The following is an 18,888-nucleotide window of genomic DNA, read 5'->3' on the forward strand; positions in this document are numbered from 1 at the left end:
CACAGGCCAGAGCCCCCAAATGGGACGGGAAGTCCCCGCTGTGCCAGGACTAGACTAGGGGAGAAGTCACTCCGGGGCTCAGAGCAGCAACAGTGCCCCTTGTTCCAGAAGAGCTGCTTCAGCGACCCCCAGCCACGCGTCCCCCAGCCCCAGACTCGGCCTCGGAGCCTGGCTGTCCTGGGTGAGGGGAGGGAACAGGTGGGTGGTGTGGGTCCGACCGCCTGGCCTGCTCTTTGGACTGTGCAGGTGGCACGGGTGTCCTGGCCTCGGCCCAGCTGCCCACAGAAATGCCCGGTGTGGGATGTGCACTATCCCCCAACTGGGAAGTCTCCGTCTTGCTTGCTGCCCCCCTGCCAACATGCAGCCTAAGATGTTTAGAATTTGGGGGGTGGAACCTGTCCAGGGACTAAACCGAGCAAACATCTGCGTGCTGGTTCTCCGGAGGCAGGCCCAAGGGACACAAAGGGGGCTGCTGGCTCTTCCCAGGAGGCCCATCCCCAGTCACCCCGTGATCGTGCGTTCTGGGTCCATGTGAGTCAGAGAGGCTGGCGAGGCCCCAGCTCTAACAAGCAGGGTGGCGAGGCGGATTTATGGGCGAGGACAGCTTCTTGGAGCAGGCAGACGGAGCTGTGGTCAGTGTCGAGGTGGCCCTGCGTGGCCCAACAAGCCCCAGCCCAGAGCACAAGGTGTGGCCCGGAGGTGCTGGCAGGGCTTCGGACAGGAAATCCAGGCATCCCTGGGCAGCGTTTATACCCCTGACTTGTCCCACTGGAGAGAGGAGAGCGGTGCCAGGATGGGGGGGAGGGAGAGGGCCCATTTTATTCTTTACATATTTTTAAGCCTTTTGAAAAAGTTCTTATCTTACTATAACCCGTGCACCGTGATTAAAATGTGGTTAGTACAGAGTCAATGCTCAAATCAGATAGTGCCAGAGGGTTAGATTGCAGGCAGCCAAGTCTCCCCTGCCCTCCCCCAGCCTGCCCCACAGAGGAGCAATCTTCTGAAACCCTGTTCCCGAGTTCCTTTTCTAAATAATAGGATTTTGCCTGCTTCTCTGGGTGTGTTGAGTTTGGTCATTTTTTATGACCTTGTTTTGGGGGCTGAGTACTTATGTCTTAGAATGTCCCCAAAGCAGCGCTCCCCCCTTCCTGGGCTCAGGCCTCGCTGCAGGGCCCTCCGCCTCCTGACCGGGTGCTGGCCTGGGGGTGCCGGGAGATCCAGGCGTGACCAAGTCATCTGTTGCCCTCAAGGGGCTGCCCAATAAAAATGTCTCATCTCCCCCACACTTAGCTCCCGCCACCCACTACATCACTTGGCTCCCTCTCTTGATGACAAGCAAAACCTCCCAAAATTGAGCTAATTTAAGCTGTAAATTAGAGATGGCGTGTTCTGCATGGAAGTTATTGCTTTGAATGGTGTTGATCCTGCCTGCCTGTCATTTCTATGAGATTATGTCTGAAGATTTGAGACCTCGGGCCCTGGCTGGTGTTGCTAAGTGGTTAGAGCACCAGCCGTGCACTGAAGGATCTCGGGTTCGATTCCCGGTCAGGGCACAGGCCCGGGTTGCGGGCTCGATCCCCAGCAGGGGGCGGGCAGGAGGCAGCCGATCAATGATTTTCATCACTGATGTTTCTCTCTCTCTCCCCCCCCTCCTCTCTCTGAAATCAATAAAGACATATTTTTAAAAATCAATGGAAAAAATATCCCCAGGTGAAGATTAAGAACAACAAAAAGAGATTCAAGGTGTCAGGACAGGGCCCCCTATTTTGGGGAGCGGTAATTATTGTTTCTAAGCGATCATCTGGGTGCTCAGCTTCCCCTGGGGTTGTGCAGACAGGACTTTGGAGAGCCTGGCGCTCAGAGAGGAGCTCTTTGCACCAGAATTCGGAGCCACGCCAGCTTCATCCAGGTGTCAGGGGAGAGAGGACGTTGCAGAGGGGACCCTGTGGCTCCCCGTCATTCTTGTCACCGTCTTTTGAGTTACTGAGGTCATTTCATATTTTTTGAGTCATCCTGATGTGAAATATGTCACATAGGGAGCCTTAAATCGCAGCTGTCTGAAGTTGTCACGGAAACTCCTCCTGGAAATTTGATGATCTCAACCCGAAGCACACTCCCCATCTGATTTTTTTTTCTCCTCAGCGGCCCATTTGTCACCTGTAGTCTCTTTCTGTCAAGTCTGACTTCATCTCAGGTAGATGTTGTTGCTGGGTGGTGGGAGAGACTTCAGAAACCGTAATCTGGCAGGAAGATCTGCTTAATGTTGGTCTTTGGGAAGCCGCACACATTTACTCCTCAGGTGTCGCCCAGAAGGAAAATGAACATCGCCGTGGCCTCGGTACTCAGCGTGGGGCCTGGAAGTGGCAGCCTGGCTGTACCTGGGAGCTCCCTGGCTAGAAATTCAGAATCTCAGACCCCCAGGGATTTGTGTGCCTGCTCAGCAATAGGACGGGCTGCCCTGGCCCGTGTGGCTCAGTGGTTAGAGTGTCAGCCAGTGCACGAAAGGGTCACGGGTTCGATTCCTGGTTGAGGACACATACCTGGGTTGTAGGTTTGATCCCAGACCACGTGTGCGGGAGACAACCAGTCGATGTGTCTCTCTCACATCCATGTCTCTCTCTCTCTCTCTCTCTCTCTCTCTCTCCCCCCCTCTCCTCTCCCCCCTCCCTCCCTACCCTTCTCTCTAAAAAAATCAATGGAAAAAAATCCTTGGGTGAGAATTAATATGAAAAAGACAGAGGGGTGCGGTCTGGGGCCATTCTCTGGGCTGCTGGGCAGTCCCTTGCATGCCCTATTTAGCAAAATGACAGCCTTTTATTAAGTAGTTAGGAGTGGGGTGGGATTTAGGGGTGACAGTGTCTTAGAGGTGGTCGTCATGGAATAAAGTTGGCTCCGGTGGGTTAAATACCTTTCCTTTTTGGATTTTAGTTGCTTTGAATGAGGTGCTTTTTTATTTTTTTATTTTTTTTGAGTTGATATTTAGAGGGGAAGGGAGAGGGAGAGAAAGTGTGAAACATGGATCGGCTGCCTCTTGCACACCCCCTACCGGGGATCGAGTCCAAAAGCTGGGCATGGGCCCTGATCGGAATCGAATTGGCGACCTTTCAGTACACAGGGTGATTCCCAACCCGCTGAGCCACACTGGCCAGGACCGAGTGAGCTTCTGATTGATCTTTTCCTGCACGTAATTAAATGCCCAGACACACCCACTTCCTTAGTGCTCTGTGCCTTCCTCCCAGAATGCTGATCTAACTGTGGCTGACCTTTCTGTCGCGCCCTTGGCCATTGGTCAGGTCCACGCGGGCAGCGTGGACAGCAGGGCGCGTGAGGCAGCTTTGAGCAGCAGAAGGACCTTCCCTTCCCTTGGGCTCCACTGGAGCTGGAGGAAATGTCAGATTATGACAAATGGGCCCAGAAGTGGGGAAAACTGTGGCCACTTGTTCTGCAAAGCGGAGAGGCCATGGAGCTTCCAGAGCAGGCGGCCCTCTCGGCCCAGAGTGGCCATGAGCTGCAGGGAGAGCATGACGCGTCCCGTCAGCAGTAGGACTTCCCTGGGGCTCCAAGGGGATTGCAGAACCTTGTTGACAGTTTTCTCCAAATTGGCCAGTCGTCGGGCTTAAGTGTCCATTTCCTGCTGGGTGTTTGGAAAGGAGGGTCTTTGGCAAGGACGCCGGAGTTACCAGCCCCGTGGGCCTAGTTGCACGTGGAGACGGGTGTTGGCTGCGCTCTGGGGCGGGCTGTGCCCACCAACAGGTCCGGCCACCGAACTGAGTGGGTCTTAGATGAGCTCATCTCCAGCTGGTGCCTGTGGCTGGGATGAGCACTGGATTTGGTCACAGATCCTTGATCCTGTGGGTGTGGGATAGAACGGGCACCCACCTGGACCTGCCACGTCTCTCAAAGACTTGCTTTCATGTGGATGTTCTTAAAAATGAACTCCACACACGTGTGAAGCCACTGGCCTGGGCTGGCATGACACCCCGACCGCTTCAGCGCTTATTCAAGTGCCACCACGGGCACTCAGCACCCCTGCACCCAGAGATCCTGGCCCTGGCCCTCTTGTTAGACGTGGCTCGCTCTCCAAGAAGCGTGCATCTGCAGGTGGGTGTGCAGGAAACGTTGCCCCAACCCACAGGACCAGGTCTCTCCATCCAGAAAAAGTCACCTTATAAATTCAGCCATCATCTGTCATCTCAGTGTTACTGTGGCACCAACCGGTCTGTTTGACATAGGTCATTATAAAGAAAATTTTAGGCAGAGCTCTGAGCGGGACATCTTGTACGAGGGCCCTTGGTTTGCCCATGAAGAACAGAGCAGTCCTTCTGGGTCTTTTCCTCAGTACAACCCCATGATTCAAATCAGAGCCCTCTGCTGAATCAGACCATGTCTGCCCTGCCAGAGTGGCTCAGCTGGCTGAGTGTTGTCCTGTGCACTGAAAGGTTGCTTGTTCCATTCCCAGTTTGGGCACATGCAGGAGGCAACCCATCAATGTTTCTCTCTTCCATCGATTTTCCTTCTCTCTCTCTCTCAAACCATGTCTCCAGTGGCATCCGGTTGGCCTGAACACATCCTTCTCGGCCCCCCTTTGAAGGGACATTCCAAAAGAGGGGTTCCAGGCCTCATGTGAGACCCACCTGCCAGGCTCTGGCTGCCGGGCTGACACCTTTCCTTCCCTTGCAGGGCCGCCAGGGCTTGGGGTCCATTTTCGTCTGGGCCTCTGGGAACGGCGGGAGAGAGGGGGACCACTGCTCCTGCGATGGCTACACCAACAGCATCTACACCATCTCCGTGAGCAGCACCACCGAGAACGGCTACAAGCCCTGGTACCTGGAGGAGTGCGCGTCCACCCTGGCCACCACCTACAGCAGCGGGGCCTTCTACGAGCGGAAAATTGTGAGTGCCCCTGGCACGGTGGCCAGCTCAGGATGGGGGCCTCAGCCCTCTGGGGACGAGTCCCTTTCCCTCTTAACAAAAAGACGAGCCAGGTCCGGGCCAGTCTGTGCCAGGTCCCTGCACCACCCTCACCCACCGGCCAACTAGTTGTGCCTCCGAGTAAACCCCAGTCCCTTGGCAGCCTTCCTCAGGCCCTGCCTCGCTAATTTGTGCGCAGGATGCCAATTAAAACCCTCCCTGGCTTTAGAGATCTAAAAATATCCCTTAAGAAATGAGGGACATTCTCACCACGATGTCTCCTTTTAGCTTTCTCAAATTCTGCGGTCACCCGCTTGGGATCCAGCTGCCCGGTTCAGTTCCATCGTGCAAAACTGAGCAAGAGAGAGCCTCGGTTTTATGTTGAAAGATTGTGGAAATCCAGCCGGTCCCCTGGGCCTTGCGTTCCAAACAAAAGGACTTTTTCTGGACACTGGGCGAGCAGTGGTTTCTGCCCGCCACGCTCACATCTACCAACATAAGTGCGATCTGTCTTTGACGAAATAATTGCTTCCCTTTGATACAGAGACAGGATTTGTGCTTCCTCCGCTCCTACGCGCTTTTGTGCCTCAAAAAGAAAGAACAGGGGTGGGTGTTTGGTTGAAATGAATGCAAAACGCAAATGCACAGGCATTATGATGGGTTTTGGATGGTGGGAAAACGAGACTACGGGGCCGGCCAGACGTGGCTTCATCATAAAGCTGGCTCACGTCTCTTGGTCCCTCCTGCTGCTCACCGCATCTTGAGAAATGATCTGGGCATTTAGTTTTATGTGTTTCGGTGGGACATGCAGGCTGCCTGTGTCCCCTTTGCTCTGCACCGGCGGACAGGTCGCCCCGATCGCGGCCACCAGCCTGGCAGCGGCTGGGCCGGACCGCAAAGGTATTAATTTAAGTTTTGGGGGTTTTTTCCGCTGGAGCACGCGCCCCGGGGACGGGCGGCCGGGGTCCTGGATGGCGCGTCCTGTTCGCTGAGGACCTGGGCTCTGAGCGGGCTGGCTGCAGCCTCGTTAAACAGACGCCTGTCCTGGAACCTGCTGGAGGGAGGGGAGCGTGGGGCCTGTGTCGCTGGACACTTTGTACCAGGGCCCAGGGGACAGAGCTTCCCATCCTGGGAGCAGGGCTTGCAGCTTCGTTTGCTTAATTAATTAGGCTGCGTGTGGGGGTTTGTACGTGTGCATGCGTGTGTGCACGCCTTCGCTAGAAAATGCCCTTTTTTAAAAAGAAAATTTCATCTCTGAGCAATAATATATGGGTAAGAAGAGTGTAGTTGGAACAGGGTACAGAGCAAACACACTCAGCTGTACTCACTGTCCCAGGACTCTTTTCTGGAAATACAGATGGTGGGGGTTTTTGTTTCATTGACACTCGCCCAAGGATATTTTTTCCATTGATTTTTAGAGAGAGTGGAAGGGAGGGAGGGAGAGAGAAAGAGAGGGAGAGAGAAAGAGAGGGAGAGAGAAAGACCCATCCGTTGGTTGGTTGCCTCCAGGACGCACCCCAACCAGGGCCGGGGATCAAACCTGCAACCCACGTACCTGCACTTGACCGGGCTGGGCCGATGCTCCAACCGCTGAGCCACACCGGCCCAGGATGGGTGGCTTTTTTTGTCTTGTTTTGTTTCAGTTCAATTCAGGCTGAGTCTTTGCTCTGAGTCCCCTTAGAGATCCTGCCAGGGGAGGAGCAGCCATTCAGGACGGTTGGCCGCGTTCAGGCAGGTGTCTGATGGAAGTCACAGCTCTGTCCCCTGGGAGCCCTCCCTCCCTCACTGTTCAGTGGATACCAAGCAGAGTTCTCCTGAAGCAAGGCATTGTCTGGTGCGGGGCCTGGCTCTCTTTTTTTTTTTTTTTTTTTAAATATAGCTTTATTGATTTCAGAGAGAGGAAGGGAGAGGGAGAGAGAGAGAAACATCAATGAGAGTCACGGCTCAGCTGCCTCCTGCACGCCCCCGACCGGGGATTGAGCCTGCAGCCTGGGCATCCTAGGCCGACTCTCAACCGCTGAGCAGCACAGGCCGGGCACGGGGCCTGGCTCTTGATAAAAGGAGTGACACCTGCCGTGAGCATCTCTCACTTGTTCATTCCTCGGCCTTTCCATTCATCCTCTAAACATGAGCCGTGTTCCATGTTCAGTCTCAGGAGAGGGGCTGTGCCTCTCGGCTCAGCCATCTGCTCCTGGGCCCCACCTGCTCTTGGGAGATTGGCCTCCTGCCCAGACACCCCCAGTCTCCCACCCTGGGCCCCACTCACTGAGTGCAGGTATGTGCCAGGGTGCAGCCGTGACTTCCCCAGAAGCCCTGGGAAGGACATGTCGCTATGCGCACCTGCAGATGAAGATCCCGGGGTCCGAGAGGCTGCAGCCCCATCCCTGCCCTCTTCTCCTCAGCTGCCCTCCCCAAGATCAAGGTGCCCTGGCCTGCTGAGCAGGGAGGAAGGAGGAAGCTGGTCCTTGCTGGCTTTCCTGCCTAGTCTTCGTGTGTGTGACAGAGAGAGAGAGAGAGAGAGAGAGATTTAGGCTGGGCCCCCTCACTGTGATTGTCGGCCCAGCTGGAACGGGAGGAAGATGCTCTGTCTGGAAGAGGGTCTGGAATTGCTGTCACTGGGGAAATTTGTTGTCAGGGGTCACGCAGATCGGCTACTGGAGCCTTGCGCTGGGCGGTGCGTTAGTTTCCTGCTACTGTGCTAACGCGTTATGCCAAACTTAACAGCTCACAAGAGCCCAGATTTATCATCTCGCAGCTCTGCAGCCAGAGCTCGCTGGGTCTCCGTGCTCAGGCTCCCGGGGCCGCGATCCAGGTGTTAGCCGGGCTGCGTTCCATCGCGAGGCCCCGGGGAAGGCTGTTCCTGGCTATTCAGGTTGTTGGCAGAATTCAGTTCCTTGTGGTTATAGGACTGAGCTTCCATTTCCTTGCGGGCCGCCCGCCGCGGCAGTTCTCAGCTCGCACGGGCCACCCACATCCCTCGCCTTGTGTCTCCCACCTCCCTCTTCAAAGCCAGCAGTGGTGGCTCATCTCTTAGGCCTACGGCCGCCTGTTCCGACCGCGAAGGGCCCTGTGATTCCATTGCACCCCCCGGATAGTCCAGGGTATGTTCTCTGATGGAAGGCTGGTCTAGTGACCTTCGTTCTGTTTGCATAGTGAACAGAGGTGACACCAGGTGACAACACCCATCCAGCACAGCAGGTTTCGCACAGCTGAAGCCGCACGTGCTGATCGGGTGGCGGCTGCTTGTCCACATCAGCGAGGTGCAGGATCACCCAGCCTGGAGCCTGCAGCTGGCCCCTCAGCCTGCATAGCAGGCTTCCCAGAGCGAACAGCCGGCTTCGTGCTCTCACATCAGGGCCCTCTGAGGCCCAGAGAGCTCCAGGGGTATCTGCTGCTGTAGCTGGAACTCAGTGCTTTGGGACATTGTCAGCTACCCCACGAGGACATCCCAAGGCCTAGTGATCTGTGACCTTCTTGCTAAAGGCAGAAGTGCTCTCTGGGCCACCCGGTCACCTCCCAGTGTCTCCAGCTGCTCTGATGTCAGGCGGTGACTGGGGTTTGTTACTGGGGACCCCGGCAGGTGGGAGCTCTGCAGGGAGGGCTCCTCTTTGCTTCATTGTCTTCCTTTTGCGTCTCAGCACGCAGGCCGCCTTCCCTCGGCCTCGGCCCCTGTCCTCACCTGTGATCCCACAGTGGTTCCATTTTTTACACGTGAAAGTGAAGCAGATTAGCAGGGAGACCAGACACGTGGGAACCTTGGTTGCCGAGATGTGTCAGGCGGTGCCTTCTCCATCCCGGGGACCCAGGATCACACATGCACAGGACCAGGGTCTTGAGCGTCCCCTGAGTTCTCCCGAGAGCTGACCTCACCTCTTGCCGCCCTCCCCCAGGTCACCACGGATCTGCGTCAGCGCTGTACTGATGGCCACACGGGGACCTCGGTGTCGGCCCCTATGGTGGCGGGGATCATCGCCTTGGCTTTGGAAGCAAAGTAAGTTCCCACTTGCTTTCCCTTCTGTTTCTTTTCTTTTTTAAGTTTTTATTGCACTAAAATACACATAGCATAAAATTCATCGTTTTAATCATTTTTAAGTGTAAGTTAGTTACTTCATTAAGTACATTCCTGCCGTTGAGTCACCGCCACCACCGTCCAGCTCCAGAGCTTTCCCATTCGCCCAGACTGAAGCCCTGCCCCCGTTGGGCAGCTCCTGGCTCGGTCAGCTCGGCTGCCCCAATGAAACAGCCCGGATTGGGGGCTGAAACGGCAGAAGTCTATTTCCCACAGCTCTGGAGGCCAGAAGGCCGAGACCAAGGTGTCAGCAGGGCTGGTGTCTCCTGAGGCCTCTGTCTTTGGGGGATAAATGGCTGCCCCTCCCCGTCTCTCACGTGGGCCTCCCTCTGTGTGTCCATATTCTCTAGAAGGACACCAGTCGTATTGGATCAGGGCTCATCCTAATGGTCCCACTTAAAGTCCCATCTGCAAACACAGTCACATTCTGAGGTCCTGGGGGTTAGGGCTTCAACATATTAATTGGGGTGGGAGGCAAAATTTAACCCATAACACTCCCCATGCCCCTCCACCAGCCCCTGACACCCATCATTGTGTGTTCTGTCTCTGTGGCTCTGACCCCTGTAGGCGCCTCATGTGGGTGCAGCCAGACAGCATTGTCCACCCATGTCTGGCTTTTTTCACGGAGCAGTGTCCTCAAGGCTCATCCGTACTGAAGCAGGTGTCAGAATCTGTCTCTTTTTTAAGGCCATCCCTAAGGGGCATGAAGTGGTTCCTTCCACTTTCCTTTTGAGAAACGTCAATGTGAGAGAGACACATAGATCGATTGACCCCTGTACAAGCCCCAACCGGGGATTGGACCTGCAACCTAAGTATGTGCCCTGACCAGAATCGAACCTGCCACCTTTTGGTGTACGAGATGACACTCCAACCAACCGATCCACCCAGCCAGGACTCCCCTTTTCTTTTTTAAGACCTTTGTAGGACCATAGGGGGCAGGGTGGGCCCACCCCCACCCCCACCCCCACCCCTAACCCCCCGCCCCAGTCTGCATCACCCAGCAAGATCACACTGCCAGCTGCCGCCACCGCCCTTTATAAACTTAGTTCATAAACTGACAATACAGAGTCGATGCTTTACCTGTCCTAAGGCAAAGAAAAATCCGTAGTTATCAGTATGCAGATGGGTCAGTAAGAAAGAGTTTTCAGCGACGCAATCGTTGTGTCCAGAGCAAATTTTAGTTTATGCATCAAAACCGCTCCGGAAGCAGTCATTTGTTGCAGATAAGATTTTAAATGATTTGAAAATCATGTTTTGAGTTGCTTAAATCCATTATTATGTCTGTTCTTTGCATGCTGATTTGCATGAGACAAAAGAGCATAAAGCTCGAATACCACCAACTTAACAAAGGAACGGCTGAACATTTTTGATTTTTAGGCCAAAGCATTAGCTCCCGTGGCCTAAGGCTCTGTTATAAAACTCTAAGTAATTAGTTAAGCGTGTGGAAAGTTGCTTTCACATACTTAGCAATCCATTGTTTTTTATTTTCTTCCATTCCTTATTGGAAACATGCAAGGAATTTGGTTCGCCGAAACTAAATAGAAAACAAACCGTGTTTCGTGCCAGATTATCCCGTTAAACTTGACCCGTGGACCCAAGAAGCTCTGACAGTCATGCTCCTCCTCACTTAGCGCATCCTCAGAAGTCTGCGGGCAACAAATCCAGCAAACTTCATGGAAAACACCAACTTAGAGCATTTAAACATATAGGGCTGGTCAAGGAAGGAGCAGGTTTAAGCAGGGACCCGCAGGCCTGAGCTGACATTTGGAGACTGGGGCAACCCAGGCATCCCGATGGCGGGCCCACTGACCACGTGGGCAGCATTGGGACTTGCCATCAGTCTCTTCTGCATTGAAAAACATTTTCAACATTATTTTCCAGGCAAACTATATTACCCGAGTCATAAATAAAATGGATTTGCTCATCCCGAGCTGGGTTCTAAGATTCTCCCTCCCTGGACCCCTTCTGTCGGAAACCCTGAAGCCCAGGCTCCCCAGCTGGACTCCCAGGACTGGCTTGAGCCATCCTTGAGATGGCCCTGCTGACATGAGCAGTAACCTGCTAGGTCACACAGGGAACAAGGAACACAGCTGTGCCCTATCTGAACTCCTAAGCCTGTGCGTGTCCACTTCATCAGAATGCAAGGCCTTGGGCCACTCGGGCCGTCAGAATCCTCCTCTAACAGTGAGGTTGGCTATGGGCCCCCAGGAGTAGCAGTGGGTAAGGGGAGGGGAGGAGAGCAAATCAGCCTGTGCCCAGCAAAGGTTTGGAAAGTGGACATATGGACCTGGTTGGGATGTGGCAGCTGGGAAGCCAGTGACCGGCACAGTGGAAGGAACATGTTGGGGAAATCAGGGGAGGCCAGGGCTTCCACAAGCCCAGACTCGAGCTGGCTCCTGGCGCCCCAGTTCTGAGTGCACCTGTGCAGCCAACATTATTGACCTGTGCGGGCTACAGCGACATGTCCCTTGTGTCATTGCAGCAACCAGTTGACCTGGAGAGACGTGCAGCACCTGCTGGTGAAGACGTCCAGGCCGGCCCACCTGAAGGCGAATGACTGGAAAGTCAACGGTGCTGGTCACAAAGGTGCGGGGCTCCCGGTCCGCGGGGCGGTGGCTGGTCACCCCGTCCTGGTGGGCCCTCTAGGGACCTCCCGGAATCCATATAAGGGGTGACATGAACTCTCAAAAAGAATCGCAGAGAACACTAATTGTGTGTCACAGGAATGAAAGTATATGTCCTGCGGTTTAAGAAAAGTATCCTGGAACCTCAAACCAAGGTCACTGGAGTTCAGGGCGCCCTAAACGTCACAACTTTTGCCACATCCAGGGGCCACCTGTACCAGTACTGACTCAATAGGTCTCTTTCAATTGACTTGCCTCTTTTTTTTTTTTTTTTTAAACACGAAGAAGTGCATTTAAAAAAGAAACTTTACTACCTCTAGTTAATGGGCTTGATATGTAGTCATACTTTTTCTAATGCACATTAAAACAAATCCATAATAATTATGATTTTAAAAATGCTTGTTTGCATCTGGCATCTTTAGCCCTGAGTAGCTCTATGATTTCGAAACTGGCCCTCAGTCTCCTCATCTGGACAGTGAGGACATTGAGATAGCTGTGTAAGTTACTTTCTAACTGTGAAACTTCTGCCGGCGAGCCCCCACGCTATAAAAGTAAGTCACAGAGCAGCGAGGCCTCTGCCCCCAGAACAGCCTGGTACAGACCCACGTACCATGAAATCAACCCATGGTCAGGGCTCCTAATGCAGATTTACGGAGCCTCCCGAGCAGGTCGTTACAGGTCTATGTTACCGGCTTTGTTTCTCTGGCTTCTTCCCAGAGGTACTTGAACCAGATTCGCATTCAGCCACGGTGTGTTAGGGAGGATGGGTTGGGTTTTTTTTCTTCTTGTTTTTCCCTCCCCTTTTCTGAAGCTCAAGTCCAATTATTTCAACACCAAGCCTGATACCACTACCTGTAAAATATAGGTCAAGCCTTGTGACCAGGAGCTCCAAGGGACATTCCTTTGCATAAGGAGGCCATTGTTACGCCTCACGCACCTTTGTTTTACAGGAATGCCGGCGGCAGGCTGTGCTGTAACAAGAGCTGACCTACATTTCGATTTGGGCCTAATTAAATAGGAAAATAGATTGTATCTGCCTCCCCACCGTGCCTCTTAAATTAAACTTTGAAACTCTCTCGCACCAGCCAAGTTCAACATTGGACCGGGCCAGTTCACAGGCACTCGTGGCCTGTGCCGCTGTCCCCAGATGCCCTGGAGTTCGGCAGGGGAGGTCAATGGCCAAAGAGAGGAAATGAGGTCAACCACGGGGGTCTCAGGTTTTTCCCCCTCTGGTGTAAGATGCAGGGAGTGCAGATGCTGACCTGTCCCTTTAAGACACAGAAACCTGCCCTCATCTCCCCCAAAGAAAGTTCTAGGCCTTCTACCAGTATGGGACAGTCCCTGGCCAGCTCTCCTGGCCCGAAGGAGTGACACTTAGATTGAGGAGCGCAGAGGGACTTGGGAGCCGTCCTCAGAAGGGTTTGTCCTGCCGCCTGGGCCTCTCGGGAGATGGTCCGGGTCCTTCCAGCCCTGAGTGACACAGGTGGCATGTCCCAGAACCGTGGAAGCCGTGGGTCAGGTGTGCGCTCCGTGTGCGGGAGCCAGGGGCGGGGGCGCCGGGTCTGAAGGCCCTGTCTTTCCAGTTAGCCATCTGTATGGCTTTGGCTTGGTGGATGCAGAAGCCCTCGTCCTGGAGGCAAAGAAGTGGACAGCCGTCCCCTCGCAGCACACGTGTGTCGCCGTCACCGACAAGAGGCCCAGGTGAGGCTGGGCCCCGGCTCGGCATGGCTTTTCGGGATTTGCCCTTGACCTTGACTCTGCTGTCAGGTGTTTCGGGGCAGGTGTCCACGCCCGCGCTCCCGTGCACATTGGCGGGGACACGCACTTTCTCACGGAGTGTGAAGCTGGAGAAAGAATCGCTTCTTTTTTTTTTTTCATCTTCACCTGAGGATATTTTTTCCATTGATTTTCAGAGAGAGTGGAAGGGAGGAGGGAAGGAGAGAGAGAGAAACATCGATGTGAGAGACACATCGATTGGTTGCCTCCTGCACGCACCCCAACCAAAACCGGGGCCAGGGATCGAACCTGCGGCCCAGGTACGTGTCCTTGGCTGGAATCTGATCTGAGACCCTTCCGTGCCCAGGCTGACGCTCTAACCACGGAGCCACACCAGCCAGGGCAAGAATCATGTCTTAACCATGACTCCGTGGAGGCCGTTTGCCGTCAATGGTGGTTCCCCCTTTTGTAGCAAATTCTCTGTTACAGGGAGTCAGTCCTTCAGCCCGAATCCTCAGGCTTTTATTGGAAATTCTTACCCATAGTATTCATCGAGCTGACCTGACCGGGGATCTGTCCTGCCCAGTGGGGTGTAATAACAATGAGTGTCCTCTCTGTCGTCACCCACCAAGGGCTGGAGCCATTGCCCCCGCCCAGGCCTGCCTGCCCTGAGAGCACCTGGTCTGACTCCATCAGCCAGGGGCCGGGGTGATAGCCTCTGTCCCTTCCCTGTTGCAGGAGAGGGGTTACTGGGTCACTGGGTCCTGCCCCAGGGTTTCAGCGCCAGGATTTTTTTTTACAGGCCTCGAGCAGGGTGCCTGCAGTGAGACCCTGGCTCCTTTTTTTCTTTCATGGTTAGGACCCCCAGCTTTGCCCTTTGTGTGAAGTTGCTCTACATCAGTGACACTTGTTGACTGCAATTTTTATTTTTTAAAAATCGGCTGTAAAGCGAATCAGAAAGCAAGAGCCCTGCCCCATTAGGAGAGGAACTCAGCCTTTTGAAGGAGACCAAGGCTTCTCTAGTCTCAGTTCCTGATAAAGAGCAGAGTACATTTTCTCCTAGCTGTAACTTTATTACCCCTGGGAAACGTGTGTTTCGAAAAAGAGGAGATGGAGTGATGAAAAGCGACCTTTGCTTTATAAGTAAGTCTAGATCCCTTCGTCCAATGCATCTACCTCTTATAATAGGATCTTTTGCTAGAAAATGCTGAGAAAAGCGCTTTTCGCTGGTGCCTGGCACATGGGAGGAATTCAGAAAGGCTGTGTTGGGTGAATAGCCATGGGAGAAGCTTTTGAAATATTACATTTCCAACCTGCTGCTAACTCTAAGGCCTGGCAGGCTGGCTAGCAAGCAGGCAAGTCTCAGTCTGGGATTTTTAAGGCATTCTTTCCAGGGAGCCATAGACTTGTCAAATTCGGAAGAAAGTGGGGGGTTCTCGGGGATGAACAAGGCCTTTTGCTCTGTTTTGTTTGGTTGGTTGGGAAATGTGTGGGACATGGGTGATCACAGTCCAGGTGAGGGGGTGCTGGGCTCCCAGGAGCTGGGCCGCCCCGAGGGGCTGTGTCTGCCGAGCTGGCCGTGACCCTCCTGCCCGTCACCCGTCGGGGTGGCTCCTGAATGGAGTCTTTTTCTCCTGCCAGAAATAGTTCTAAGATGGTAGAGTGCTGCCTGGGTAGCAAAGGGTTGTTTTTATTTTTATTTTATTTTTAATTTTTTTTATTGATATTTAGAGAGAGAGGAAGGGAGAAAGAGAGAGAAACATTGATGTGAGAGAGAAACATTAATCGGTTGCCTCCCATAGACCGGGGATCGAACCTGCAACCTGGGTATGTGCTCTGACCGGGAATTGAACCCGCTACCCTTCGGTGCATGGCACTGGAACCCTCCAGAACTCTCCAGAGCTTTCTCTCCTGCTCCGCATCTGCCACAGCGGGGCCTGCTGACCAGTAAAGCAGACAGTAAAATCTGGGAGCAGGCAGTGAAAGAGGTCAGCCTCTAAATCAATTTATGATGCGTACAAATCATGTTTTCAAATGTTTACGGTCTCCGAGGGAATTGCATCACTGTGTGTAACTGTTTTTGAGTGTTTCTTATGACTCAGGCCCGGCAGAGCCAAGCGATGTAATTCCTTGGAGACGCTGAACCTCGGCTCCCAGCCTCCCCTCCCGAGGAAAGTCGGGCATCACGGGAAAAGCGCTCCCATAACAGACAGAGTGCTGGCCACTGGGTGGCCCCAGGACCTTTCTTCAGATAACAAAGTCCTCGGGGCATCCGTGGTGGGCCCGGGCAGGCAGGGTGGCCCAGCCCAGATGCGGGCGCAGCATGGGGGGCAGGCTCGGGGCTTGGCCCCAGGTCCCATCCCATGTGCTGAGACTGTCCATTCCCATCGGAGGGCGGGAGAGGGAGGGGACCCTGTCTTGATGCGGACAGTCGGGAGCGAACCAGCTTCTGGTCAGCCCCTGGGACCCTGGTCCTGGCCCGATGGCATCAACCAGGCAGTTAGCACAAGGGGCCAGTTCTGGCTCCAGGCGCGTGGTGGCTCCTCTTTCCCGGCATCTTGGACACAAGTGAGCGACAGTGAGGCACAGAGGTGGAGGCATGGGCTCTGAGGCCTTCAGTCCCAGCTCTGCTTCTCAGTAGCTGCATGACCTTGCGCTTGACCCTTGACATCTCTGGATTAAATGGGTTAATCCTGGTCAATTCTCAGGCCAGTGCCCGGTGCCAGGCCTGAGGTCAGCCCAGGGAATCTTTGCTGTTATTATTACTCAGCATCGTGACTTAGACTTTCAAGGCAAGTCTTTAACACAGAGTGGTGGGATTTTACAGCCTGTGGACCCCAGGCAGGTGAGGAAATGAGCTGGCCAAAGGCACTGAGCCTCCTCCTGGCTACCGAGGGGCCGATCACGGGGTCTGTTAGCTGGGTCTGCCCAAGAGGCCACTGTTTTGTTTTTAAACATCACCCTAGGATATGTTTCTATTGATTTGAGAGAGAGAGGAAGGGAGAGGGAGAGAGAGAGAGAAACATCTATCCGTTGCCTCCTGCACACACCTCAACTGGGGATCAAACCTGCAACCTGGGTATGTGCCCAGATCAGGAATCGAACTCATGACCCCTCAGGGCGCAGATGACACTTAACCAGCTGAGCCACACTGGCCAGGGCAAGAAGCCGTTCTTTAAACCTCTCTAAGCAAATTCCAGAATGACAAATGTCTTGTGCACAGGCGATGTGTCTCAAATAGGAACATCTGAGAGTGTCAAGTAAGGGGGCCGAAGGTCTCCCTGGGGGTCCCCGGCACCCAGAGGCCAACTTTGGAACTCATTGCCCTCGCGTGCAACTTAGAGCTTTGGGGGCCGAGAACTGAGCTCGCCCCTCCCCTCCCAGGAGCATCCCCGTGGTGCAGATCCTGCGGACCACCGCCCACACCACCGCCTGCGCCGACCACTCAGACCAGCACGTGGGCTACCTGGAGCACGTGGTGGCCCGCATCTCCATCTCCCACCCGCGCCGAGGGGACCTGCAGATCCACCTGATTTCCCCCTCCGGAACCAAGTCCCAGCTGTTGGCAAAGAGGTAAGGCCGGGCTGGCCTAGCGGGGCCGGGCAGGCAGCCAGTGGCAGGCAGGGGGCAGGGGCCGGGCAGGCAGCCACATGGGCATCGGAGCCTGGATGCTCACAATGACACCCCGCCCCTTCCCGGGGGACCCGGGAGCCGGCCACCCCTCCCCTCTTTATTCCTCATCTCTGCAAATGCCCTTTGACTCCTCTGTCACAATCGGGAAGGTTACCAGAACGGGATAACATAGGTGAAAGTGCCGGGCATGGCCCCTGGCACAGGCAGCCGGCTGCCCTCCCTGTCCCGCTTACATCGTGTACCTGACCTTCCAGAACCTCCCAGTGCTCCCACACCCCCCAATCTGTTCTCCTTCCCTCTAACTTCCATCCTCTGCTCAGGCCCAGCATCTGAGCCTGGGGATTCTTAGAGAGCGGGTCCCCAGGTGCCCTGGGTCACCCCCATGTACCAGGTGACACTGTTCCTGTGCCATCCAGCGCTTTCACCCCGCCCGAGGCCACTTGGCAGCCAGCTGAGTCCGGGGAATTTGCATTTCCCCCCCAAGGCAGATCGTGTGATGAAAGGATCTATTTCCTGACTCGATTTCACATCTTGCTTAATTCGGCAGCCCTTTCAGCTTGCCAGGGTGTTCCTAAGAGCGAGTTCACATTCGTAAGCACGTCAGGCCTTGAAAGACTGTTCTGTTCCCAGTGCCCTGGGATCTGTTTGGCATCACGTGTGAAAACCAGCCCGACCTTTGCAGTTTCTTAGAAGAAAGTAGGGGTGCCCCCTGCCCTCACTGTCCTCCAGGCAACGAAGGTTTCCCTGGATAAGCATTTTTATACATTGGATGTTCAGAGAACCCCCCAACTGAGAATCAAACTGAGCATCTGATCTCACATCATAGAAAACATTTATATCTGAATGTCTTTTTTTTTTTTTAAATCCTCACCTAAGGATATTCTTTTCATTGATTTTCAGAGAGAGTGGAAGGGAGAGGGGGAGAGAAAGAGAGAGAGAGAAACATCGACGTGAGAGAGACACATGGATCAGTTGCCTCCCCCACATGCCCTGACTGGGGCCAGGGATCGAACCTGCGACCCCGGTACGTGCCCTTGACTGGGAATTGAACCCGTGACCCTTCGGTGCGCCGGCCAATGCTCTAACCACTGAGCCACACCAGCCAAGGGCTGAGTTTCTGATGAACAATTGAGCCCCTATGTTAAAAATTGTTCCAAAGTCGAGCTAGAAACTTAGACTGGGACAAAATAGTAAGACAAGCACCTGAACTTGTTTCTTCTAAGGCGGGGAGGCCACGGGTGCCCTGGAGCTGCTTCCTGCTTCTGCTCAAACCACACATGGGACTGTGCCCGGGGCTGAAGGCCCATCCAGGAGGGACCTTTGCTTCTGGACGGACCATGGGAGGCCGGCTGGGAGGAGGGAGCGCCCGGGCCTCCCCACACTGCGCCCAGGGGCGCCTCCCACCCCCCTGGGAAACAGCCAGGCCTGTTAGGTGATCCCCCCAAATGCAACCCTGGAAACACATGAAGCCCTGGAGAGGCAGGGACAGCCCTGTTCCCGCACTTGGAGTAGCTGTACATTGTGCGTTCTGTCTCTTCTGGAGAGCAGCACGCAAGAGCGGCTCTGAGACCAGCGGAGAGTCTCATTCATTCCGAGAACCAGCCTGTTAGACGGGCCTCCTGGTGGGGCCCGTGGGCCTGCGGCAGAGGCCCTGCTGTCGAGCATTCCCGCCCTGGTCTCGCGGGCTCCAGAGGATGCGCCTGGGGTGGGTAAGGACCGAGCACCTCCTGAAGGACACATTGAGGGCGTTTGTTAGTGACCCGCAGGTGATGGAAGGACAGGGCCAGGAGTCACAGTGCCCCCCAGCGAGGCCAGCAGGTCACTGCACCTGGGCTGGCTCCTCAAAAATCGGGAGGGAAGTGACCTTGCAGACAGAGTTCCTGTCTCCTGCCGGGCGCCTGCGAGGCCCGGGCCTGCCTCTCGGTGTCTTGAGAC

General features: G+C 54.6%; 1 protein-coding gene across 2 annotated transcripts in view; it reads left to right on the plus strand.

Moving 5' to 3' along the window:
• Positions 1–18,888, plus strand: part of PCSK6 (proprotein convertase subtilisin/kexin type 6) — a gene marked incomplete at its 5' end in the record, with an annotated part of 102,777 nt that overhangs the window by 62,970 nt on the left and 20,919 nt on the right. For both annotated transcript variants that reach the window (XM_081124518.1, XM_081124519.1), the window contains 5 exons: positions 4,681–4,893; positions 8,802–8,902; positions 11,463–11,566; positions 13,188–13,305; positions 16,705–16,893. In XM_081124518.1, coding sequence (XP_080980644.1) covers positions 4,681–4,893; positions 8,802–8,902; positions 11,463–11,566; positions 13,188–13,305; positions 16,705–16,893 — 725 coding nt within the window. The remainder of the gene's footprint in view (positions 1–4,680; positions 4,894–8,801; positions 8,903–11,462; positions 11,567–13,187; positions 13,306–16,704; positions 16,894–18,888) is intronic.

This window comes from Miniopterus schreibersii (assembly GCF_964146895.1).
Source record: "Miniopterus schreibersii genome assembly, chromosome: 22".
In the NCBI taxonomy this organism is placed as follows: Eukaryota; Metazoa; Chordata; class Mammalia; order Chiroptera; family Miniopteridae; genus Miniopterus; species Miniopterus schreibersii.